This window comes from Crotalus tigris, unplaced genomic scaffold, assembly GCF_016545835.1.
Source record: "Crotalus tigris isolate CLP2741 ecotype Arizona unplaced genomic scaffold, ASM1654583v1 scf7180000017764.6130737, whole genome shotgun sequence".
Classification (NCBI taxonomy): Eukaryota; Metazoa; Chordata; class Lepidosauria; order Squamata; family Viperidae; genus Crotalus; species Crotalus tigris.
The window spans coordinates 4,719,126-4,746,961 of record NW_024096618.1 but is presented as its reverse complement, the minus strand read 5'-3'; the positions used below and the strand labels follow the sequence as shown (position 1 = coordinate 4,746,961).

The following is a 27,836-nucleotide window of genomic DNA, read 5'->3' as shown; positions in this document are numbered from 1 at the left end:
TTGGCAAGGAAGATTTGGGGGAGACATTTATCAATCAATGTCATATTCATTGCCTTTCTAAGTTGTAAATCATTTTATGTGTCTGAAACACAGAAAGAACTAATTGGCTTTATTGTTGCTTTATTCATATATATGTATATGCATATTTTTGGGGAAATGACTAGTAACCTGTAACTATGGAAATGGAGGTTGCCAACACACGTGTGATGACACAGATAGTGGTCCTGTATGCGGTTGTCATCAGAAATATGCATTGCATTCAGATGGCCGAACGTGCATTGGTAAGTACCTTTCTATAATTGTGTGGGTGTCAGTTGTAGAAAAGGATATGTTAAAGAATCTTAATACTATTTGATAAGATTGGATTGTGAATGTCATGTAAGCCAGCAAATAAGAGCATAATGATGCATTAGCTGATTAAGGATTTGTTATTTTAAACAAAAATGAGTGTCTTAGCTAAATCCCAGCTGATTTTAAAGAGTGAGTTATGTATTTCTGACAGAAATCCACACCTAGATTTTTCTCCAATTTAGCAGTGTCTGATATAAGCTTTAAATAAATTCTGATGACATTTTTTACTTAATTTTTAAATGGAATCTAATTATGAAAGCCAGAAAGTCCAATAATAATTCCTAATTAAATTTTACCATGGAACATTGAATAAGATAGAAGCTCAGTTTTCATGAACCAGAGCTCATTGTGCAAACTATACAATTTATACAGAATTCTCTCTTCTTTAAATATTGATACATTAACCAAAGTAACCCTATATCTGTAGAGAAATAAATTGTCATCTGTAAAAAAAAAAGTCTAATGCCATGAAGTCAATATATATATATATATATATATAAATAACCAACTCTCCTTTAACAGACTTTGATCATGCAGAGCAGGGTCTTGGTTCCAACATGGAAATATCTCAGGGTTAGTTCACAATTATTATCTTGGGTGAAATGAATAGATTTCATTTTAAAAAGTGGACAGATTAAGATTATAAGTAAAATGTAATTGCTATGCTGGGTTTAGGATATTTGGGGATTCTCGATAATTGTATTTTTGAATAATTAAGAATAATCCTAATAGGACTATTCACATAACTGCAGAGGATAACCTTAGGTTGAGAATCTGAATATTGATGTAATTGAGGGTTCTGAGAATAAAAAAAAAAATCACACTTAAATTTCTATCCTATATCTTTTAATGATTTTTGTTCGGTTTGGCATACTGTTGAATCACTGAAAACTATATTTTCTCCTTCCATTTTTGCAATGTTGCTATGTAATATGACATCATGTTACACTATTTGTTCTGATGTAAGTCGCATATTGCTGCTTGTGTGTGCATTTTTTTTTTACATGTCCTTCTCCACTCTCTGAGTAGAATTTTCTCTTAGATTTTTTTTTCCAAATTTTTGTTTTGTTTTCATTTTATTCCTGCTTTCTGGTGATGGTTCCTGATTGCCTGTCTTGTATGATATCTGAAGTTAATAAATTATTTCTGGAAAAAAAAAACTCAAAACGGAAAAGGAAATGTCAAACCAAAGCCTCTATTGCAGCCTGATCCCATCTAGAACTTGATTTCTTCCTAGAACAGAACCATTTAGCATTTCCACAGATAAACCCTGCCAGCTTCTTCCCCTTCCTGTGATTCTTTTGCTCCTTTGTCTTTACTCTCTACGGTGATGTCTGCAATTCTGACATCACTGCACAGATGCAAATATTTGCAAAGGCGCCGAAATTATCTGTTTGTCTAATCCATTTTGTTTTTGTTTCTTTGGCTTATTTTCTTATTTGATGTCTGCTGCATGTACAAGTCCCCCCTCCCCCTTGTATTTTGTTTTTGCTTTGAAATGCAGTACGTTTTTTATCATTTTATCATTTTAATCCCGCAACCACTGCTTTGCACATTATTTAATCATCTTTACTCTTATCATCTCTTCTCATCCCTGCAAATGGATCATTTGGGGATGTATTTTGAAATTCTACATTAATTTGCTGTAATGCTGATTTGGAGTTTTTTTCATATATACCAGACATCAGAAATTACCTGCAAGATGCCATATCACTAACACCACCATCTGCTTTACTGCATGCTTCAAAAATTATTAGTCTCTTCCTATGACATCTTTTTTGTAGCACTGAATGTTTAGCTAGTTGTGTTCCATAGACAAGCAGGCAACCAGCACTGCCCAATTTGTTTCATTTTTAAGTTTGTGTTTCTTTTATATTTTATTTTTTAAAATGCATGCATTTTAAAAAAAAATTCTTGTGATTTATTTATTTATTTTAAATCAACATGAGCACATTTCCATGCCCACCCATCACCGGATTCTTGTCGCTTTGTTCTGTTTTCAAAAACTAGCATTTGTCAACATGTCATACTTACCTCCCCCCCCCTTTTTTTAACAATGTTTACTTTAAATATTGTTATAAATTACGTTTCTAAATTAACACCAGTCTGGGGCATCCTTTCATGTGTGTGTGTATGTGTGTGTTTATTAATGGGAGATCTTAAATGTTGGCTGGGGAATGGCTTTGTTTTCACCCCCTTTTACCACCTCTGCACTACCTTCCTCCCTCCAACAAACCTTGGTCTGTGTCTGGGATTACAAAAGGGAGTCACATTTCTAAATGGGGTTTTTCGTGTTTTCATGCTTTAGTTGCCCAAAGCCAAGAGACTGTCTTCCATAGTGGAAAACTGGGCTTCTCATTAACCAAGTGCTCCATGTTTGTCCCCTTCCTTTGTTTTAGAGAAGGATGAGGCTGCAATTGAGAGCTCTGAGTTCAATGCCACGTCAGTAGCTGATGTGGACAAGCGGGTGAAACGGCGGCTACTTATGGGTAAAACTTTTCTTCCACTTTCTTTGTTGTGCTCCCAGCTTTGTCTTTCTCTGGTGGGGATGAGGGGTCGTCAGTTATTTCCATACTTGATTTGTTCATCTCTGTGCTGAGGTTCCTAATTTGTTAAGGATCTCAGGTTTTCATTGAAAAAAATATCATTTTTTTCATTTTACATCTATTTGTATACACAATCTGTTTATGACATTGTAATGTTAATGTTGAAAGTCTTTACTGCAGAGGAGAAAACGTTGGCCAATAACGTACTTGCCTGGCACATACTCACTTTTCACACAACTTGTATCATTCTATGACCACAAACTTATCAAGTACATATTTGATACATTATGATACAGGTGAAGTTTTGTTCTCCGAGCTTGTGGGTTGGTGTACAAATGTTTTGTTATCAGGCAAGGTAACACCTTCAGGTGTGGGTGTGTCACGTGAGGGTCTTGTGATGGATCAGGTGTGAGTCACCAGAGAGAGGCTTGTGATGGGTCTTGTGATGGGGAGGATACCCATCACCAGCCTCACACTGATGACTCACACCTGACCCACTGATAATTCACACCCTCCAATGACTCTGAGCTGAAGTAACTTCCCCATCACAACACCCATCACCAGCCTCAATCTGATGACTCACACCTGACCCATCACAAGACCCTCACTTGACACCTCCCCTACTTGAAGCTCTTATAAACAGAAAAACACCGACATTGACATCTCCTAAATGCCATTGAAGAGGTTACCTAGCTTGGTAATGAACCATTTGGAAACCAACCTACAAGCTCGGAGAATGAACCTTCCCCAGCATCCTATACCTGAGCTACAGATATTTGCCACTATTGCAAACATTATGATGCATTATGACATTATTACATGATGCATCTAAAATACACATTAACATAACCCTTGAGATTTATGTTAAAGCAGTGATATTGTAAAATGATTTATCTCTTTTATGTGGGTCTTTATTAAAACAATGGTTTTCATTTTGCTTTGGTCATAGAACATTTCCTTGAAATAATTTTGAAATTATTGGAAAAATCTCCTTGCCTAGTGTAATCAGTAAGCTGTCATGTACTTTTTTTTCTAATCAAGATGTATATAAATATAAATATAGCCAACTGCAATAGCTGCTGTTTTTTCTACTTTATTTTAAGTATTTAAGGCTGGTAAATGCAGAAACAATAATTATTTATTGCTCTTGTGGGATTATTCCTTCCTTTTATATAGCATTTAATTAGAATTGTGGTCGTATTTAGTCATGTTAGTAATTTACTTATGAACATAGGTAAAAACAATCATCCAGTGTAAGACGAATGTGTTATTCACATGGATTTCAAATTTCCCATGAGCCTGTTGTCTTAACCTGTGGACCTCTATTGTACAGAAAGTTAAAATTCATTTAGAATACCAACCTTCCATCTAATAATAATGGGAATAATGAGAGTTGCAGTTCCAAGGCAAATAGAGAAAACAAATTGTAGATAGTTGTATAAACATGGTCCATCATTCAAAAATAATATAATTGAGATTCTACAAAACTGACACGTTACCTTCATTATATGTGATCCAATAGCTGAAAATCAAGATAGCAACCAGTATCATGATCTAGGTTCCCCTGTCATATGCAGCAACTTACTTTTTTTACAGAGAGAGAGAGAGAGAGAGATTTCTCGGAGTTGGTGATTTTTTTTCTCTTTCTTCCTCCAAACCTTTCTTCAACGGGTTATATAAAGACTATCTATCTATCTATCTATCTATCTATCTATCTATCTATCTATCTATCTATCTATCTACCTACTTACATTTCTCTCTCTCTTATTTATTTATTTATTTATGAGACTTATATACCGCTTTAAGTGCAAGCACTCTCTAAGCGGTGTACACCAGTAAGCAATGTATATATATATTTACATTGCCCCCCACAATCTGGGTCCTCATTTTACCTACCTCAGAAGGATGGAAGGCTGAGTCAACCTTGAGCCGGTGAGACTTGAACCACTGACCTGCTGAACACAGTCAGCTAAAGTGGCCTGCAGTACTGCACTCTAACTGCTGCGCCACCTCGGCTCATCTTATCTATCTATCTTATCTATTAGCTCTATCTATCTACTTACATCTATCTGTCTACTTACATCTCTCTCTACTTACATCTCTCTCTCTATTATCTATCTATCTATCATCTATCTATCTATATCTATATCTATCTATGTATTATCTATTAGTTCTCTCTCTATTTACATCTCTATTATCTATCTATATTATCTATTAGCTCTCTCTATCTACTTACATCTATCTATCTACTTACATCTCTCTATTATCTATCTATCTATCTATCTATCTATCTATCTATCTACCTATTATCTGTCTGTCTCTCTGTCTATCTAGCTATCTATCTACTTACATCTCTCTCTCTCTTATCTGTCTGTCTATCTGTCTGTCTATCTATCTATCTATCTATCTATCTATCTATCTATCTATCTATCTATCTATCTATCATTTTAAAACTGCATATCTCCCTCACAAGGGGCTCCAGATGATATACAAATCCGTCTAAGCCTCCTAGAATTACCGAGAGAGAATTGGATGGTCATATCAATTTTCTTAAACAAATAATAAAAACATAAAATTTTGGGTTTTTTTCTGTGACCAACAGAAGAGTATTTAAAATTTCCTGCTTTGTTTCCATTGCAAAATATTTTCTTGGCACCATATACAGCCAGGCTATTTAGGATCAGACCTGAAAATTTTTGGATGGAAGGAAATCCAGGCCTGTAGATTAGATTGGGAACTTGAAAAATCAAGGAAGGAAATGACAAACTACTTTTGTATTACTGGGTGTGTCAATTTGTTGCTTAATTTTTATTTCTTATCTACATAAATTGTGGACTTACGACCACAATTCAGCCCAAAATTTCTGTTGCTAAGTAAGACATTTGTTAAGTCAGTTTTGCTCTGACTTTTCTTGCCAAAGTTGTTAATTGAATCACTTCAGTTGTTAACTTAGTAACATTGTTGTTAAGTCAGTCTTTGACTTTGCCTGTCAGAAGGTTGTAAAAGGTGACATGACTCCAGGACACTGTGACCGTCATAAATATAGGTCAATTGTCAAGCATCTGGATTTTGATCAAGTGACCATGGGGGATGCTACAGTGGTCAAAAATGGTCATAAGTCACTTTTTTCAGTGCCATTATAACTTTGAACAGTCATTAAATGAACTGTTGTAAGTCAAGGACTCTCTGTACTCATTATCGTGACTTTTAACTGGGTGAAACAGTGCATCATTTATTTATTTACTTGTTTCTTGGTTTGTTTAACTTGGATGCTGCCTGTCTCACCAGAATTGACTCTAGGCAGTTTACAAACATTAAAGTAAAATGCATTATAAAGCATTAAAACAATAAATAAGGATCATAAATTAAAATTCAATTAAAATAAAACTAACCAAGAATGAGAGGGAGGGCAACAGTTTTTGAACCCATGTACCACAGATGGACTATCCTACAGAATTTGTCCAACATCTGGGACCCTTGATTCCTGAGGGAATGAAATTTGGGGAAGTTGTGGCTGCTCAGTGCTACTGGCTGCTGTTGTTGCGGTCATGTGATCTTCATTTTCAATATTTTGTGACAGTTTCCCAGCCAGTTTCACAATCCCTTGTCCCAAAGGTGCTTTTTCACAAGGCAACTGGACTTTCTTGTTTTTTCTTTTGAAGATGTTTCGCTTCTCATCCAGGAAGCTACTTCAGCTCTGACTGGATGGTGTAGAATGGAAGGTTTTATATTTCTTGCACACAGCTGGTCATTTGCATTCTTTTAGCGAGTCAGGACAAGATTCAGCAGTCCATCTGCATTTAAAAGACAAAAGCCACTCTTTTGAAGACAGCAAAGTCCACATTTTGGACAGAGGACTGCTGGGGTCAAAGAGGACCTCTAGGTCAAAATTGAACAGCCCTCTCTCAACAGACAGGGAGGGATAGGACATCATCTATCTCGAGTCTACAACACAGACCTTTCAACAGTCCCAAGAAGGCTCCACACACATTTGCACTATTCAGATGACCTTGACGTCACAGATAAGCATCCAGGTGACATCAACAACTCTGTCCTGTTCTTGCACTTGATGTTAGAAAGTCTAGCTGTACTTCGCTACAGAAGTCATTGAAGACTAAAACTACTTATTTTATGTAATTCCTTAGTACAAAGCATAGACAATGAATGAAAAATAAATTAATAACATGCACAGAAGGAAAGCGAAACAAAGCAAAATTTCACTCTTTTTTTTATAGATGTATAATGTTACAATATATTACTATGCAGTTCACTGAACTCTGTATTTAAATGTGTTTCCTTTTAACCATATTAGAGAAAAAAATACGATGGCCAAATCTAGCCAGAATGGAGGGATAGTATTTATACCATTATTAACATTTTAGCACAAATCACCAGATTTCCAGAACATGCTACTGTTGTCAGAAATACATACAATGATCAGTATCCGAAACAGTCAACCATCAATATTCTTTCAAATGTATATATTCTTCATATACTATATTTCTCCAGAGGTAGAATCTGATCTTATCAAGAAATATGCAAAGGTTGTGACCTACAGAATCCTTCTTTCTGTAAATCATAACTTTACAACAAAGTAGTACTAAACCATTTAGAACAATAATACCATTTTTCTTGAGAAATGTTAATTACACTTTTTGGTAGAGCTAAAAAAATATGGCGCTGTCCTCATTCTCAAAAGATTGGTTTGTTGTTGCCATTATTGCCTGCCCAAATTCTAATAAGCTCTTAAGTGGCATTGGGTGTCTTTTTGTCTATTTCAGCAGAAGCCACATATATGAACAAATAGCCTGTGTTGGCTGGAGATGATGGGCTTAAAGATATGCTACCACAATATAATTAAAACTGCATAATTAAAACCTTATTTTAAATTTAGCTGCTGATAAATTAGCTACACACTTTAGCAAAGGTGTGATAAGAATAAATATTCATTAGAAATGGAACAAAATCTGCTGTAGTGTGTTTTAGTTTTTGTTTCCAAAAATATCTTATTCTCCAGCCATCATCTTTTCTTGTGCTCTCACAATGGAAAACTAGAATAGGATGAAAATGTCTAGAAGTGGCAGGTCCTAAGTTTTTTTTCCTGGCTCCCTTGCATTTCTGCTTTGGGTTTCCTTCACCTGCTGTTCATGGTTCCAGGTGCATTAGTAATGTCATAAATAGAATTGAAATCATGTCTGGAATATATCATGGGGATTTATAATTTTGAAAGCCCTAACTAAGGCCATAGGCTAACTAAAGGTATAACATTCCTACTGTTAAGTTTACAACATAAACAACACAACCAAAAGGGGAAAAAAAGAACAATGTAAAAATTCACATTGATTTTTAAAATTTAATTACAAGTTAGGTAAAAACTTGTACAAAAATACTTATTTTTTTCTATGGGTTTTCATTGCATAGTCATTTGAAATGTTCAGAGGGACATCTTCCAACTACAATTAACTAAGTTTTCAGGAAAGGATATAATAGAAACAAGTGGGTTGTTACTTTCACTTGATCAATCTCTGGAAAATGTTGTACTTCTCTGCAAAAGAAATATCCACAAAAGTTACAAAATATGGCATACCGGTATGTTAAAATTGACCAGCTTTGTGTTCTGGAATACCATAAAGCATGATTGTCCAGCCTGTTGGCTACATTGAGTGAAGAGGAATGATCTTGGGCCATAGATAAAATATATAATATAGTCAATGTATGTAAATAACAAATTTCTTTTATTTTTAAATATTTGCATTGTCTTATGGAGCCACATTGCTAGCTGTCTGTGGGTTGGACACACCTGTCATAAAATATTCATTTTACTAAAAACATGCTTTGCTGCGGAGCCTAATTCTATTATTTTGTTTAAAATGAGAATAATATAAAGATTGACCAATGACAGTTGGTAATGACATCCAAATTTTAAAGCATTGGAATTATATTTTATATGCCAAAGCAAGAGCATGAAGCATTGATATGGGAAACATTTTTCTATGAATTATTGCTTATAATTTTCTTTTCTTTTTTTTACAACTGGTGGACTAAATTTAAAATTAGGCCATTGTGGCTATTCCTGCAGCTGAACCATACCTTAACCATTCCTATGACACTGTAAAGTTATTTCCACATTTTCAAAATATGCTTTATTTTGGTATGCTTTTTTGCAAATCTCAAAATTGAGATTTCAAAGGAAATTGTTCTGTGGGGATTAAATTAAAATAATTCTATTTAAGAATAGAGAGTGAGGGGTGTGGTACCTAAATTTAATAAATGAATACATAAGAAGATTGAATGTAATATGTTACATTCAAATATAAACACATATGATATCAACATATGTATTAAACTTGAGGATGCTTGACAATCCACGTTTTGTAGAATCCAGCAAGGTACTAGAACTAGGAGATTGATAGTATTGCACTCATGACTGCCACTGAAATTAATTCTCAAAACTGCCAGGTTTTGATGATAGGATATCTTTTGGTCTGCTGTTATTGATCAAACAGTAATGAAAATAAGTGTCAGAATTGAAATTTAAAAACCCAACCAATCTTGCCGGGTGGCCATCTAAAAGCTAGACCAGTGATAGCAAACCTTTTAGAGACCGAGTGCCCAAACTGCAACCCAAAACCCACTTATGCATCGTGGGGTGCTGGGTGGGTATAGCTCATTGGGTGGGTGTGGCCCATTGGGTGGGCATGGCCCATTGGGTGGGCATGGCTGCGGTGGTAATGGCAGACTGGGTGGGACTAAAAAGTTCAATCAATCAATCCCAACTTTGCAAGATCTTTTTTTTCCCCCCCGTGAGAAGTTGAAATTGAAAGGTTGAAATTCAACCTTCCTTTTTTTTTCACACGGAGGAGGCCTAAAGCGAAAAGGTTTTATAAAACCCAGCTGAAGGTCTAGGACTGGGGCGATGGCGCGTGTGCCCACAGAGAAGGCTCTGAGTGCCGCCTCTGGCACCTGTGCCATAGATTCACCACCACTGAGCTAGACAATACCTCCAGAGAATTCTAACACTGTTAGATTGAGAAATCTAAGAGAGAGAGTCCCAACCAAAAGAAAGCAATGACAAACCACTTCCATACTATACCTAGATGTGTCCATGTAAATCTCCAGGAACTGAGCTCAGCTTAAACAAACTTCAACCTATTTTGCCAAAAGGTTCTGCTTGAGCAAGGGATTGATTCAGAAGACCTTCCACCTCTGTTATTCTATATTCTGTATTCTTTTCTATTTGTGGATAGATGTCTCACCATTTTCTTCCCTATTTTGTCTTCTATTCCTAATCTATCTTTTACAGTACTATTTTTGTTAGATTGGATTTTTTTTGTGTGTGTAAAGACAGTCGCAAAGAATGAATTAAGCAGTTCCATTTTCTCCTTGCTGCCCATTCCTCCTTACCATCTTTTCCCTTAGTAGACCAATTATTTCCTTGACTTTTTTCTTCTTTTCTACATATTGAAACTTTTTATTACTATTTTTGACATATTTTGTAAGTCTGAGTTCATTCTGAGCCTTAGCTTTGCAGATTTCAGCTATTTGCTAGTATTCTTCTTTACATGATCCCTTTTCCATTTTTATATTTGTCCTTTTTGTCTTTCAGTTTATCAGAGAGTTCCTTGTACAACCATGCTGGTTTTATCTGGGCTGTCTTATTTCTCTTTCTTAATGGTATTGTGCTAGACTGGGCTTTTATAATTTCATTTTTCAGAGTTTCCCAAGATTCTTGAGTTGTTTTCCCCTTTCAGATTTTCATCTGTGGAACCCTTCACAAACACTCTCTAGGTTTGTTTGTTGAAATCATCTCTTTAAATTCTAAGACACTAGTTTGACTTTGTTCTATTGCTTGTGTCTGCATTATGTTGAATTCCAGTATGACATGGTCATTCTTCCCTAAACGTTCCTGCAACTTCAATCCCTTCTATCATTTCATCTGTGTTAGTAAGGATTAAGTCCAGTATAGCTGACTCTCTACCTCCCTCCTCTACCTTTTGAGTGAGAAAAATGTGTGCTAATCAGGTACTTGCTTGATCTCCCACTTGATGCAGAATTTGTTTCCCAATTCATATTATGGTAGTTAAAGTCCCCCATTGCTATTATGGCCTGCTTCCTGCACACCTTAACTATCTCATTAGCAAAATGTTTGTCTACTTCCTCTGTTTAGTTGGATGATCTATGATATACACCTATGGCAAGGTCATTCCTTTTTCCTTTTATATTAATCTAAAATGCATTCAAGGTTTTCATCCTTAATTTTTTGCATTTTTGTAGAAGTGTGGTTATTCTTATATATGATGCAACCCCACTTTTTCTTTTATTAGGTCTGTTTCTTTTGAACAATTTAAATCCTTCTAATTGTACATTCCAGACATTCCAGGAGTTTCATCTTACCAAATTTCCCTAATAGCAACAATGTCATACTTGCCCCCATGTACTAGGACTTCAAAGTTGTTCCTCATACTTTGAGCATTAGTGTATAGCAGTGGTTCTCAACCTGTGGATCGGGACCCCATTTGGGGTCGAATGACCATTTCACGGGGGTCGCCAAACAACGTAGTCCGCCATTTTTTCCCCCTTTTCCTTAGCAGTGCTACTCCCTTTTATTCTGTTGGCTTTTGAAAGCCAATAGAATAGACTCTCTTGAATAGAGTCTAATTCTATTAGCTTTCAAAAGCCAATAGGAATTGTCCAGGCTGTCTCTGCCCTGCTGAGCCCGCCAAAAGTCCCATTCGGCAAACGGTGCTGCACCAGTTGAGTAGTCCTCGACTTACGACTGGTTGAGTAGTCCTCGACTTATGACTGATTGGGGGTCGCAGCATTAAAAAGGTTGAGAACCTTCTTATACACAACTACTTAGATGGGATGGTCAAAATTGGCAGTTAAAATCATTGGAAGATTTAGTACATGAAAATATTACCTATTCATGGTTTCAGTATAGACAAATAGTGGATAGATGGAAGATGGATCGTAATACGGGCTTGCTTAGAGAAGATGAAAATCTTTTTAAACAAGTAAAAGATCAAAGGCGAACCCATATTAAGAGAATTTATGGGGTTCTAGTAGAAATGGATTCAGAATCAGAACTAATCAAAGATTGTATGATTAAATGGGCACAAAATTTTGGTGAACCAGTTCTACTGGATACCTGGGAAACTATCTGGGTGAGGAATGTTAAATTTACACAAGCCCAGAACTTAAGGGAGAATTTTTACAAAATGTTTTATAGATGGCACCTTGATCCACAAAAAATGTCTCTTATGTATCCTGACCTACAGCCTAAATGTTGGAGATGTGGTTGTTTGGATGCTACTTATTATCATATTTGGTGGTCGTGTAAAAATATAAAAGTCTTTTGGATTAAGATATGGTGGAATATTCAAAGAATTTTTAGAAAGAGGGTAAAATTTACCCCACAATTGTTTTTGTTAGGTATTGTTACTGATTGTGACGCTAAGGAAGTTATATTGATGTTAAATTTGATTACGGCCGCTAGGCTGTTAGTAGGGCAATACTGGAAGAAGGAATCTTTGCCTACCTTGCAAGAGTGGTTTTTTTAAAGTTTCTTATTTGGCGGAAATGGCAAAGATTTCGGCTTTCTTAAAGGAGCAATCGCAAGAGAAATTCTTTGCGGTATGGGAAAAATGGATAAATTTTATACAATATAAATTGGATATAAAAATATCATTTAGCTTTTTAATAACTTGTATAAAAATTTTAATATTTTATAGATTGTACTTTTTTATATCTCTTTTCTTCTTTCTCTTTTCTTTTTTTTATTATCTCTTTTTTTAAGTACTTTTTCTTTTTAATATTTATGCTTTTTTCTTACATATATTTTATTGTTAATTACTTTATAAGTTGTTTATGTAAGGTATTTAGATATATTTATGATTTATACTTTTTCAATTTTTTTAAGATTCTTAAAAATTTTAATTAAGCCTATAATCAGCTCTGGGAAGGTCGGGGGGGGATGGAGAGGGAGGGTTGGGGTGGGTGGGTTAGGGTTGTTTTTTTGTTTTTTTGCTTTTTGTAAAAATATTTAAAAATTTTCAATTAAAAAAAAAAGGTTGAGAACCACTGGTGTATAGGCATCGGAGTCCTTTTTGACTGAACTGCATTTGCATCCTACATCTCCTGTTTTGTATCTGAGTTCCTCGTCTTTCTTATTACTTGGTTGATTGCCCTAAGATTTATGCTTGGAATTAGCTCCTAAAAATTAATCTCCCTCCCTTTCCAGTTTTAGGATAAGGTGAGCCAATTGATTTCAAAAAATGTTCTTCCTGGTTCTTGTGAAGTGTAGCTCATATCCTATCAGAAACCCCCATGCAGCTATTGTAAACTGTGGCCTCAAAATCCAAAGTTGTCTCAATGGCACCATCCACTAAGTCAGTGGTTTACTTCAAAAATTCTGTGTTCTCTCATTAGAATTTTCATTGAGAATATAGAGAAAAAGACCACCACCTATGCCACCATCTCTTTGGCTTTCATGGCTATCTGCTCATGGTCTCTTTATATTGTTTTCAAGTTCTTTGTCATATCATTCGTCCCCACATGAAAGAGGAGAAAGGGTTAATAATCTATGGACTTAATTATTTTAGTAAGCCTCTCAGTCACATCTTCGATCTTTGCTCCTGGGAGACAGCAAATCTCCCTAGAAAGATAGTCCAGTTTGAAAATTACTAATTCAATTCCCCTGAGTAGTAGGTCTCCTATCACCAATACATGCCATTTTTTCTTGAGGAAGTCTCTATCTACCTTTTTCCTATCATTGGTACATCTTGATGATGTCCCTTCTCCAGGTGTCTGCATGTTTTCTTCCAAGGAAAGGTTATAAAATTGATTGTTTAGCTCCAGTGAGGCTGGACTGAACTGGATTGGGTTGGATTTTTTTTTTCCTTCTATGACTAACATGTCACCATCTGTCTATCTATAAAATTCATTTTCTCTGTTAGTTAATGTTCCTTATTGTGTTCAGTTTGATTGTAGTCTTCTTTCTTTAGTTGAGTTTCTCATTTTGGTGCTTGAGTCTCAGTGGCTAGACTTTTCTCTAGACCAGGGGTCTTCAAACTTGGCCCTTTTATGACTTGTGGACCAACTCCCAAAATTCCTCAGCCAGGAATTGTCACCATCAGCTAGTATGCCTGGCTGAGGAATTCTGGGAGTTGAAGTCCACAAGTCATAAAAGGACCAGGTTTGAAGACCCCTGCTCTAGACCCTTTGCGTTTTCCTCTGGACCCTTCATTTTTCTTCAAGATTTTCAGTTAGTTTACATTTGGTACAGATACAATTTGGGTCCTCGAGGGTAAGAATATAAACATGGCACATATTTTACAAATCACAACAGTATTACACTTTTTTTGATAATTGTGTTTTTTCATGACTATATTGCTGTAATTGCTGTTGTAAATAGTCCCAGTAATTTCAATACAATGACCCTTCTTATTTTTATTTTTTTTAAAAAGGTTTAATGCATGGTTTCATTTTTTTAGGGCCTTTCTCAGCTTGCAATTATTATGACAGGATATAGGGAAAATTGTAGACTTATAAAAATTGTAAGAATTGTAAATTCAGTAACAGGATCTCTTCTTTTAGCAGAATTTTAATACTTTGTAACTTAATATAATTTATTAGTCTTTAGGTTCCACGTTTCCTGAAAATTTTAGAAATGTTGAAAATATTATTTTAAAAAATCAAGGTGTAATTAATCATTAAAAAAATAAAATATTTTTATTCCTTTTTTCTCATTTTAAAAATTATAAAAATTCCAAGACCTAGATTTCTTTTAATTTAAAAAAAATTAAAATGTATTTAAAATTAATTTAAAAATTCAATTAAAAATTAGTTTTTAAATGAAGATTGGATTTATGGAGAGTTTTAACCTCTTGAGCTTAATGCCGAAAAGGTACTACCTCAACCCCTCTTATAGCTATTATTGAAGTAAAACAGTTTATACTTCACGGCTTCCTCTTAACTTTATTCTTTCTGAACTCTTCCTTCTCCTCCACTCTTTCTCTTGCCATTCATGTCTCGCCGGAGCTTAAGTGGTAGTGGTGGTGGAGTAAGTAAGTAAGGAGCCCACCTCATGAGTAAGGAGGCCTCCAAGGGCTTGAACTCTCCAATGCAGCAACCTACCTGTCCCCCTTGAAAGTTAAAAGCCACCCAGTGCACAAAGTATTTCCCCATGGTGAAGTGACCAGAGTCAGGGTAGGAAACCAGGTGGGGGATGGGATGAGAGTCAGCAGTGGGTGATTGGAGCAAAGCCCAAACATCCTAAGAGCTTTGCACTTACTTTGCCTTTGAGCTGACTTTGGGCAGCATCACCAAGTTGGGGTGGTGAATCAATATGGGGAAAGGAAAATAGCAGCTGCTTCTCCTTCTCTTTATTCCCTTCCTCCTCCTTTTCCCCCACCTTCACCTTCTCTTCTTTCTCCTCCTCCTCCTCCTCCTTCCCCACCTTCTCCTCTTTTTCCCACTCCTTAATGCCATGGAAGGAGAAGGAGCAGCAGGGGCACCCACAATGCAGTGCTGCCACCGCCGTTCTTGAATTCTCCATCTCCTTCTTCTCCTCTTTCTCTTTCACTTTATTCTTCTCCTCCTCTTTTTGTTCTCTTTCTTCTACCTTAGCAGCCACATGAAGAAAAAAACTACTTCAAGGAAATGTTCGTCCATAGCAGGTGGCCACTGTGCTCTGCCAATGCTGTCGCCATTCTTAAATTCTCCTCCTCCTCCTCCTCCTCATTCACCTTCACCTCTTTCTCAATCCTTAGTAGCATTGAGGAAAAGCTGCAATAAGGAAAAGTTTGTTAGTAACAGGCAGCCCCACACATTGCCAATGCTGGTGCCACCATCACCATATTACAATCTTTCTCGTATTGATCCTTGGATCGCTTCGGGTGTTTCTCGATAGATACCAAAATGGAGATTTTGTATGGCATAATCAAAGGTCAACAGAGCCTATGATTTAAGCTGGTGGCTTATGTTCAAGTTCATCTTCAGCCATCCACACTCGTTGGATGACTTTGGACTAGTCCTTCTCTTCCGGACTGCTATAATATAAAGGGTAGTTGCTGTAGGGATAAAATGAGGGAAGATCTTTATGTAATAGTAAAATAATCTTTCAGGACATTAAAAAATATAAAATGAACAAGGATAAACAGTGGTCCGAAATTTCAGGGGGGCAGGGTCTTCAACAAAAAAGCAGGGTATGTAGGAAATATTTCTTCCCGTACTCTTCATTTTCTCTTCCAAATCGACTATTCTGAAGCTGCTTTTCCTTAAAAGAAATTACTTAATTGACTTCGATGACATTCAGCTTAATGTATAATTTAGTCATAACTCTGTCACTGGAACCAAGGCAAATTCTACAATGAGATGGCCTAAACATAGCAGTTAATATAACTCAATAGGAAGAAGGTAATAAACTGCATCTACTTAGAGACTGAAAGTTTGTTTACACCACATGGGTGTAAAGTGCGGCTTTCTCTGCTCTGACAACAATACACAACATATAGCGCTGTGGCAGAAATGTGAATTCAGATAAAGAAAACATATTGTATTAGGGCCATACTATAGCACTCCAGACCATGAAGTAACTATGGCAGAAAAACATGGTCAAATTAATATAGTTACTTCTCTTGCCTGCAAAGATAAAGGTAATGTGGTTTCCTGGTTTTTATGATTTAGCTCACAAAAACTGTGGTTTTGTTTGTAACAAACTTGCATGCTCTTCCTCCTCCTGCTGAAGTGGTACCTAATAACCATTTCCCATTATTGTAAAAGTTACAAAAAAGTGTTTCAGCCTCCTCTTCCCCGGTGTTTGCCTATCTACCATTTGACATTCAACAAACCCTGGGAAATTTCAATGACACAGCTTGGAATGGGTTCAGTGACCTCAATCATGCCCTCCCCACCCACTCCAAAACTCCTTTCAATTTGCCAAAAGCTTTAAGTGGACAAAACCCAGATGCCTTTTTCTTGTACTTCAGTAAGAACCCATTGGACTTGTAGATTCCTGTCAAAATGATGTATGTAGTTCATCTTCTATTAACTCTTTCCATGAGGGAAAAGATTTAAAATCTCAATTGGAGTCCAGCACTAGGTTTCTTTTCTGAGCTCCTTTATTTTGCAAATTCAGCAGTTCATCAAGAGCAGCATTTCCTCCAAAATGAATATTAAAAAGCTGTCACTGATCAAAGTTATGAAGTACAGGACATCAAAGACATTACTTGGAAGGGAGTGCAACCGAAATCACAGGGATTTAACAACATGGAAAGCATTTGTTTTTTGAAATGTTATTCTTCCAAAATACATCTTTACAATCATTATATTCATTAAAGACATTTTATATAAAAATGGTTGATAATAAGTTGCCTTTCATTAGTCCTGAATGGGTACACTTGAAAAAAAAATCCATTAATTAACGTGGGGCTCCCTAGTTAGGCAAAATCCTTTTAGAATCAGCCACACTGCATTTTGTGCAATTTATTTCCAACTCAGATTGGAAATCAGTTCAGATTTGGATTTAATATGCTTTGGGACTGAAGCTTAAGAAAGTTTAAAACCTCTGTAATAAATATCTGAGGTACATTGTTTATCTAGCTAGAGGTCTCTCCAACAGAAATTGATCCTAGAATATTCTCTCTAATTTGGCTGGCCTCAGGCAGGAATATAACAGTGTATGCTTAAGAATAGATTTTTATATGTTATGACAGGGGTCTTCAAACTTGACAACTTTAAGACTTGTGGACTTCAACTCCCATAATTCCTCAGCCAGCCCTGAGGAATTATGGGAGTTGAAGTCATAAGTCTTAAAGTTGCCAAGTTTGAAGACCCTTGTGTTATGATATGCAGATCACAAAGGGGATTGCAATGTATTTTTATTTTTCTCCCTCTCTCTTCTCTTTTTTCCCCTGTCTCTTTATTTCTCAGAAACATGTGCTGTTAATAATGGAGGCTGTGACCGGACTTGCAAGGACACAGCCACAGGAGTACGCTGCAGTTGCCCAGTTGGATTTACCTTGCAGCCGGATGGGAAAACATGCAAAGGTCAGCTTCTGTTTGCTTTGCAATGCATCACTTCTCTTTATCAGCTTCAGTACCAGAGTTCAAATGCACATAATTATAATCAACTCATGGAGTTTTATACTCTTAACTGTATTAGAAAAAATCTGATTGTGTTATACACAGCTTTTCATAGCGTTACAATTACATTTTAAATGATCTATGGAGGGCTAGAACCAGACTTTATTAGATTGAGAGTGCACTAAAAGAAGTCTTATTGGTTTCAATTAAGCTGCTAAATTGATAGCTAAATCTGGATCCAACCCACTATCTAAGCTTATTTCAGCGTGGATGGAAACATTTTTCTACCATCCTTTAGATCAGGAGTCCCCAACTCCCGGTCCATGAACCAGTACCGAGCCGTAGCATGCCAGCAATCAGTCCGCACAAACAAACAAAGCCCCATCTGCGGGATGCAGGCAGCACACAACCCCCCCCCCTTTTCCACAGAAAAACCTCTCTCCACGGAACCGGTCCCTGGTGCCCAAAAGGTTGGGGACGTCTGCTTTGGATATTTCCCATGCTTTAGTCAATATATGATATATAACAAACTAAGAAAAAGAGGGAAATATGACATTTCATGTTGCAAAAGTTTGTATTCATTCTATTTTAAAAACTACTTCCATTCAGGAGATTTAAATAGGAATGTTTCATTGAATATTTGCAGAATGAAATGATGCCATAGTTATATGTGTGTGGATTTAATATGATTTAATATCACTGTTATAGTTACTGTAATTAATCATTATAAACAATGATTAACTGATATAATAAGATAATTTAAGTTATATTCCCTTTCATTTTTCACCAGTTTTAGTGATTTCATTGTGGATATTGTTATAATCAATGTACCAAAATACAGACTGCCAGAAGACCATAGGTACTAGTCAGAGTAATAAATAAATGGACCTAATTTCTAGATGCTCACTATAGTAGAAGAAGTTATAAATTGTGCATTTATGTTTCTTGATAAGCAGTTGTTCGTCAATTATTTGCTTATTTGTTTATTCATTTATTATCAGTTTTTATACTGTCTGAAACACACAGCTCTGCATATATTGTCTGTCTGACTAATGTGAGTTTTCCAGATATAGGCTTTTCCCAGTCGTGCTCCCTAAAATCCTATTGGCAAGAAATGCCAAGGCTGAACATGGGAGTGTCCGTGGTCTGAGAATGTGCTCTTCCATTGACCTGTAGGCCCTTCCAGCCAGTTCATCAGGAAAATGCACTTTTCTTGAAGGACTCTTTATAATCCAATCTGAATATATATGTACATGAATATAACTCAAAATACATTATTGAGGCTGGGTGATAATTTGTTGAAGAGCAGGCCTTCAGATGAATAGAATATTCCATATTTTTATTTCAATATAAGTCTTCATCTTGGATCTTTGAGACAGATGACAGCCATGGTGGCGCAGTGGTTAGAATGCAGCATTGCAGGCAAACTCTGCCCACAGCCTGGAGTTGACTCAGCCTTCCATCCTTCTGAAGTTGGTAAAATGAGGACCCAGACTGTTGGGGGCAATATGCTGATGTTGTAAAGCACCCAGAGAGTGCTGTAAAGCACTATGGAGAGGTTTATAAGTCTAAGTGCTATTGCTATTGCTCAAAAGAAGTTCTAAGAATAATTTCCCCTTAAAATTTGCTTCTCATTCATCTCTGAAAAATAGAGAGCCACTTTTGGGAACTACGGGATAATGTGACAGAAACAAAGCTATGTGGTGGGGCCTTTTCCTGGATACGTATGCCTAAAATTGAACTTTTAACCAACTTTACTGACTTGCAATGTTGTATGAACAACGAGAAGATCTATATACGTACAATTCAGCAGCAACTACAGCATCCTTTGGCCAAAGGTTTTTTTTTCTCCTATAATAATTATAGTCCTAGACCAACTGTATAATCTTTTATTTAAAAATTTATTCTAGTCTTCACCAGAAGTGTTAATGTACAATTCCTATGCCTCAAGCCAAAGTGATCTAGCCGCGGTAGCGGGTAATCTAACTAATATTATAACTCAACATTGAACATACATTCAGAAGTCATATTTCATCAATAATTAATATAGCCTTTTTTGGAAGTTGCTTCAATTCAATTCATTGTTGCACATACTTAGCATGTTAGAAGTACAGGGTGACTTGCCACTGCGCTATTAGTAATGCCCTTTGGAAGATGCTTTGAACATCCCCGTTGTTGGTGAATTTAGAACCAGACTTGTTTGGAAATGCAATATTATGGTTTTGTTAATAAGAAGGCAGGGATCCATTGAGAATTAAATTCACTATTTGTAAAAACCTTATCTTAGTTAAAGAGGCAAGGTTCTGATTCTATTTTAAATATTTCTACCTCATTTATTTGAATCAATAGTAGGTTCAAAATAATTTTTCTTCATGAACAAACAACTACGTTTGGATTTTTTTTACTGTTTAAGATTATGTAAATTATAAAGTCTGTGAATGATCTCTGAATGATAAAGCTTTCTAAATGTATCATTTTGCTACATGAAATTTAAATATGTGTAAAAAAATAGTTCCCAACAAGTCTTAATTTTACCTATTCCATGAAAACGTTATGCAGGTAGTCCTCAACATACGACCACAATTGAGCGCAAAATTTCTATTGCTAAGCGAAACATTTTTTAAGTGAATTTGGCCCCATTTTATGACCTTCCTTGCCACAGTTGTTAAGTGAATCACTATGGTTGTTAAGTGAATCTGACTTCGTCATTGACCTTGTTTGTCAGAAGGTTACCAAAGGTGATCACATGATCCCGGGACACTGCAAGTGTCATAAATATAAGTCAAGTGCCAGGCATCCGAATTTTGATCACGTGACTGTGGGGTTGCTGCAGTGATCATAAATATGAAAAATAATCCTAAATCACTTTTTCAGTGCTGTAACTTCAGTCACTAAATGAACTGTTATAAGTTGAGGACTATCTGTAGTGATTATCTAGTAATGCTCATGGTACATTTGGGATCTGAAATGTCTAAAGCAGGGGTAGGCAACCTTGGCTCTTTTATGACTCGTAGACTTCAACTCCCAGAATTCCTGAGCCGGCAGTTGGCTCAGGAATTCTGGGAGTTGAAGTCCATGAGTCATAAAAGAGCCAAGGTTGCCTACCCCTGGTCTAAAGCGTCTGGTCAAATACAATTGAAGGTCCACTGATTTTTCTGGGCTCCAGCTATTGTTGTAATGTCAGCATCTAAAAAAAATATTAAAATTGAGCTAGAGAAGAGATGTCAAAGATGGGTGAAAAATATGTGTGTAGGAAGATGCCGTAACAATACAGTTTTTATCTTAAAATTGTCCATTGCATAAAGAAAGTGGATAAAAGATTTCTTTTTTCTTTTTTTTGGATTAATGTAGTAAAACTGTCTGCTGAAAAAATTGGATCATACATAAATATTTCCCTGGACATTTCTTTATAAACTATGGAATTTGTGGCCAACAAAATTTGATACTAGTTAGGTTTTGTTGGTGGCTATAAACGTTGGCAGTTCTGTGCCACTTCTGGTAATCTATGCCATATGTTAGTTGCTGGAGATGGTTGAGAAAAGAGATACCTAGGCCTTTAGCTGATCATTATGAAACAGGAATTCAAGGGGTCTGCGGTTTGGCTTTCTCTATATTCCTGTGAGGAGGGGCAGAACCTGAGGCAATGGAAAAGTAGCATCCATGTCTTATTGAATGATCTTGAAGAAGATTGATTACATAAATTGTTACGATTACTCTCATGAGTATCCACTAGCAAAGTTTAAAGAAGTCAAGATGGGATACAATTGAAACCGTCATCTTTTCTTTTTTTGACAGCCAGATTTTTTAATTTAATTTAATTTTTTTCCCAGACAGCCTATGATTTTCCTTTAATTTCTTATATCTTCCTCCCTCCCCTTAGTTATTATTGACAAAATATTTATGCTGCCTTCACTTACAAGGCCAGTGGCATCTAATATATTTAAAAGACGATAAAATATAAAGAGCAAATGGATTCTCTCTTTTGATTCCAAGCAATTGATATGACCAAGCCAAAAAAGATTTCCATTTTTTTTCCTTTGGTGGTTTGCAAAATTTTGTTTGTGTATGCCTCAATGGCACACTATTATTTTTGTACATCTGTAGGTAGCAGAAGATCCAAGTCAGCCCCTTAGTGATCAGTTTTTGCTGCAAAGACCATTTTTAATTATTTCAGAAACTACCACTCCAGTCTCCCTCTTGAAGATGCAACTATCCTAGATAGAGTTTAGAATTTATCCCCTCCCTTTCCACTCCTTACCACCTCCGATGTGGATGTAAATAAAGACAGAATACCTAAGATTTCCTCATTTTCCTGAGTCTTCTCTAGGACAGGGGTCCCCAACCCCCGGTCCATGGACCAGTACCGATCTACAGCATGCCAGCAACCGGTCTGCACAAACAAGCAAAGCCCCATCCGCGGGATGCAGGCAGCACACAAAACCACGCCCCCTACGGTCCATGGAAAAACCTCTCTCCATGGAACCGGTCTCTGATGCCCAAAAGATTGGGGACCTCTGCTCTAGGATATGATCTTTGCCTTGGAAGTAGAGAGTTAGCTAACTTCCCAGAAACAACACAACTGGGTGGGGATGCAATTAGCCCAAAGAGGCACAGGATGATTTGACTAGATTCAAACCATTTTGTGAGTTGCTCAGCCACAGCCTGGTCATGTAGGACATGCCAGATTAGCTCATGCTAATGTGAGTAGCTCAAAGGCTTTTTTAAGGTCAAGGAAAGCCAAGTGTAATAATGGTTTCCCCTTTTCTCAGAGTTTCTCCATGAGCCTGCAAGCCATGAAAATAGTGTCAGTGATGCTAAAAACTTTGACAAAGCTGCATTGATTGATACTGATTTTCACGGTGTTACATAAGCAGTGGTCGAGGACCCGCTTTCATTGTATGTGATAGGAAGCAAATTAGGTGATAGAGCAATCTGCCAGGTCACCTTTATTCTTGAAGAGAGGAACTGTGATGCTCGTGGCCCAGTCAGTAGATATACATCCAGAGTCCACAATGGCATCGAAGAAATTTGTTATCCAGTTGGCTGCTTTGCCACTAAGTTCCTCCAGCTTCAAAATGTCTGCTGGTAAGGCCGTCAGGGCTAGCGCTTTCAAATTCTTCATGTCTTGGATAGCTTTGGTAAACTCTTCCAGCAAGATACAGTATGTAGGACTGGATCAGTATTGGGCAAGCCATCAGGAATTGATGGATGTGGAAATTCAATGTTAGAGATTTTGTTGAAGTGCTGCTACCAGTGTTCCTGTATTTTTTGTTTGTCCTTCAGTCGCCGCCCATCTTTGTCTTGCACACATAGTGCTCAATATTTTGTTCTTCCTTGGTGCATGTTTTTGCTAATCAATAGAGGTTTTTCTTGCTTTCTTTCATGTCCAGTTGTTTGTATAAGTCTTGATAGTGCTCAACTTTGATCTGAGCCACAGGTTTCTTTGCCACTCTTCTCGCCGTGATGTAACTTTGTCAGTTTTCTTTGGTTTTATGTGCATACCAGTTTTTCCAGGCCACTTTCTTATCCTGTACATTTTGTTGCACTTGCTCAGTCCAAAGTCATGCTCACCTGTCAATTCAACGAAGGGCTGGTCTTGTAGTCCCTAAAGTCATTCTTGCAGCAGTGACAATAGACTTTCAAAGACCAGCCCATGTGGCACATCGATCGAGCTTGCAGAGACTAGAGGAAATGTAATATGGTTGGTGACAGCTGCCTTGGATTGTATAGCTTCCACCACTTGATTTTCTCTGGACCCCTTGTCCTGCCTCTACCATTTCCACATAAGCTAATCTTCATATCAGCAACAAGTATCTTATATTGTAGGACTAGGCAATCAGATGATATGACTTTTACATCCTTGATGGTGGGAAAGTCGCTAAGATGAAATCAATCTGGCTGTTGTGGTCACTATTAACACAGGTGACCAAGTGGCTATCTTGTTTTTTGAAAAATGTGTTGGTGCTGATAGTGTCATTAGCTTCTGCAAAGTCCAGGACTCGCTGTCCATCATTATTTTGTGTGCCGTATCACTACCACCATGGCAATTATAGCCTTTTTTGTGCATGTCCAACATATCCATTTAGGTCACCACAGAGAAGCAGTAATTCTACCTATGGACAAGCACGTGTGTGGTCTTGTAATTCACAGTCAGTCTGTGAGAAAACTGAGAAAACAAGTAATTGATGGACAGCAGTCAATGACAATTGACATGAGACAATCGGAGTGCTAATGCACTTCAGTAATGTTGCTTCATAAAATTAACACCTCCAATGATAGCTACCGTGTCAGGTCCCCAAATCCTTATTGGTTTCCTTGCATATGTGCTCTTGTTTGGGGTCTGCCATTCTGCTGGGAGGGGGTGGATTTGCTTTTGCTTGGGATAACTTTTGCTTTCTACTTTTCCCCTCCCACCTCTATCCACTTGAGAAAAGAATGTGTCTCCTTTATCAGGGAGACAGTTATGGAGAAACAAACCTGGAGAAGACCTTGAGATGCGTGCCAACTGTGCCAGTTATCCAAACATCATGCCACCTGTGGATTGGCTGGATTTCAAATGGACACTATGACTTTGGTGGGAGGAGGAAGATTGCTAGCTTAACTATACCGTTTAAGCAGGTTTTTCCCCAGATCTCGCCTTGACTTCCCTACAGTCACTAACCCCTAATAAAAGTTCCTTCTGAGACAATGCCTGTTTCAAGAGTTTTGCTTTCTTGGATGGTTTAGCTGAGGTGGGTGCTTACATACCCTTTTTTATTTGGATGTACCGTGATAGATGAGTTTTAGCTTCACCAATGTTGAAATACTTTTGACCTTTTCATTGTGTCTCCTGTATGGACGCAATGTCTACCTTGCAGTGCTTTAATATCACTGCAAGCTCATGGCTGTTTAATGTTTAATGTGGCCATGCATAGTTGTGACGTTTAATGTTTGGGCTAGCTTCTTTAGCCAGTTTTGACCTTGAATGGGTAGTCTATTTGCTGTAGCGGTCAGGTAAAGGTGGCACACGTCGCCTTCAGGGGACACCTGGAGGCATTGTTTGATGGATTTGGCTATCAGTCCATTGGTTGTAATATAAAACAACCCCCAAAACCTGACTGATCTGCTTGTCACCTGAGCCTGATGCAGTGGTGGGATTCAAATATGTGAACAACCGGTTCTCTGTGTGGAAGCCGCTTCCGGAAGTCCATTCTGGGCCTAAGAAACAAAAAATTAGCTGCCGGTTCTGCCGAAGTGGTACGAACCAGCTGAATCCCACCACTGGGCTGATGTCAGTTTGGTCTGTGTTCAGCTCAGGAATCCATTAACATAATGTTCACCAATGATATATCTTTTGCTGCATAGTTAAACTCATCACTTGTATAGTACCTACAGATATTGTGTTTTGAAGAGATGGTTTCTTGTGTTGGCACTGCAGCAAGGTAACTTCATTACCCTGCATATTCTTGAAAAGAGGGAAAAAATAGTATATTGTTGAAAAGAGGAAAAAGTGAGGAAAGTAGCAGGAAAGGATTCAGTCCTCCTTTTGTAAGTTTTGTCCTCCCTTGAAAAGTGTCCTCCTACATGTCCTCCTTTTTGATATTTGAAGACTAATCTGCAGGGCTTTTTTTTCTCATAGAATGCCCAGAACGGCATTCCGGCCCCTTTTTTTGATGGTTTTTTTTTCAACTTTTGCATGAGCTGTGCTACTCCCCTTATTGGCTTTCGAAAGCCAATAGGAATTGCTGCTGAACGTGCCAAAACACCCAGCCAGCAAACTTTGCACATGCAAGTTGTCTGCAGCGAAGGTGAATTGGCAGAAACTTAGCACCCCTCCCTGCTACCCAACTACACCATCTCCTAGTTAGTTCCGAAGATACCTGGAGGAGACTGGAGTGGTACATTTCTCTTGATCTTCAGCTCTGCTAGGGCAATAATGGCTGCGGGCACAAGAGGCAGGGACGGCTGAGGTGCTGCGGGCGGGGGTGTGAGGGGCGGCAGCGTCCGGCTGCCCCGTGTGCTGTGGGAGCCGCGGGGCCCTTTCTACACAGGGCTGTGCAGGATGGGTGGTGATGCTGGCGGGGTGGCTGCAGACGGGGTGTGTCGATGGCAGGCTGCCCCCCAGGGCCAGAGCCGGCATGGCTGGTGCTTTGGGAGCTGCGGGGCCCGCTCTACACGGCACAGCAGCGGTGCTGGCAGGGTGGCTATGGGCGGGGTGTGGCGGGAGGTTGACCTTCCATGGGCCAAGCCAGCTTTTACGATATTTTTTCTTCAATTTATTTGTGTCCTCCTTTTCATTGTAAAAAAGTTGGTCACCTTATTCTTGTATAATATTTCTGTTTAATACTTTAAGAAGAAGAATTCCAAATTTGAAACAAATATGTATTGATAGTATATATACTTATTTAGACATCTCAGTAAATTTTGTACAACTTCCCTCAAACGATACATTTCACTATATATGAGCTCTTCTTAATTTTCTCATGTGTTATTTAACCAGGGAGGGATGGAGAGATTGCTTAACTGGATGCTATTTTAAGCAAACATTTCTTGTTCTTTCTGTCTCATTATCATGGTCACCCAGCTCCATAATACACTGCCTACTTACCGTTTTGCTTTCAGATGCAACAACAGCAACAACAAATGCCACTTGTATTTTCAAATTCTTGAATGCATTGACTCTGTGTGCATGTGTGAGAGAAAGAGCTGGGACTGAAGAAAAGGTAGGTATAGAGACTCAACTTTACAAGGTAGTTGTAAAGATGATTCTATGTCCTTATGATACTATAACAGCAAAAGGATGAAAAAAATGTAGCAAAATAAAATTTGGAAAAGAGAAGGTCAGTAGAAGAAGGGTGAAAAAAATAGTTTGAAAAAAGAGATGTCAAAAAATTGACTTTAGACTTTAAAAAAAAATATTCTTCCACGTATTAAGAATGGTTATGAGAGGAGAGAGAGAAGGTCAAGGAAGAGAAATACCGTATTTTCCGGTGTGTAAGACGACTTTCTAAACCTTGAAAATCTTCTCAGAAGTAGGGGTCGTCTTATATGCAGGAATATACGGGTAGCTGTTCTCTGAATTTAAAACCAATCTGCCCCCTAGTGGCCAGCCTTTTTTTTTTTTTACAGAAATAAGCACTAACAGGACAAAGCTTTCTAGCAGCAAAGGAATGGAGCTCCTATTGTGCTCATCTATAAACAGAAATTCAATATTGTACTGTATTTTCTGGCGTATAAGACAACTTTCTAAACCCTGAAAATCTTCTCAAAAGTTGGGGGTCGTCTTATACGCCCAGTCGCCTTATACGCCGGAATATACAGTAATCAGCTAAAATGGGAGTGTGGATGTAAAGTTACGAGAACTTGCCTCCCTTGAGCAAGACAATTGTGCTTACTGCCAGTGTTTTGAAAAAAGGCAACACGAAGGAAACTGAATTTGTTCTCTGCCTTTCCAATGCCTTTTTGCTCCTTTATTTTGGTTTCCAAATGGACCAGCCTTTTTTCTCAGTCATAAAACTTACTCATCCAAACACAGTTCCTGTCCACAGTGTTGCTCAAGATGTTTTGCAATACCATCCTGCAGAAATGCAGACCATGGAAGCTGTTTTCTTATAATGGTGCTGTGTGAGAGAGCAAAACAGACAGGGAGATACAACTGTGTGTCTCTTTGTTTCCCCATTGGCATTACTGTGGAACAGAAGTCTTTGAGTATGAAAAGCCACCTCCTCCAAAGTTCATCAGTGGTAGAAAACAGGAAGACCTGGGATCCCTGTCCTTTGGGCAGTAGACCTTTTGCTGATCGTTGTGTTTTTTGTTTGTTTTTCTGGTAATCATAAAAAAATAAACTAACAATGGCAAACTTGCCAAGAAAGCGAC

General features: G+C 37.5%; 1 protein-coding gene across 2 annotated transcripts in view; it reads left to right on the top strand.

Annotated features, from left to right (window-relative positions):
* Positions 1-27,836, top strand: part of SCUBE1 (signal peptide, CUB domain and EGF like domain containing 1) — a 190,852-nt gene that overhangs the window by 123,470 nt on the left and 39,546 nt on the right. The window contains exons 6-8 of one of the 2 annotated variants that reach the window (XM_039341333.1): positions 165-281; positions 2,751-2,840; positions 17,829-17,945. In XM_039341333.1, the coding sequence (XP_039197267.1) occupies positions 165-281; positions 2,751-2,840; positions 17,829-17,945 (324 nt within the window). The remainder of the gene's footprint in view (positions 1-164; positions 282-2,750; positions 2,841-17,828; positions 17,946-27,836) is intronic. The other variant, XM_039341335.1, reaches the window with a different exon arrangement.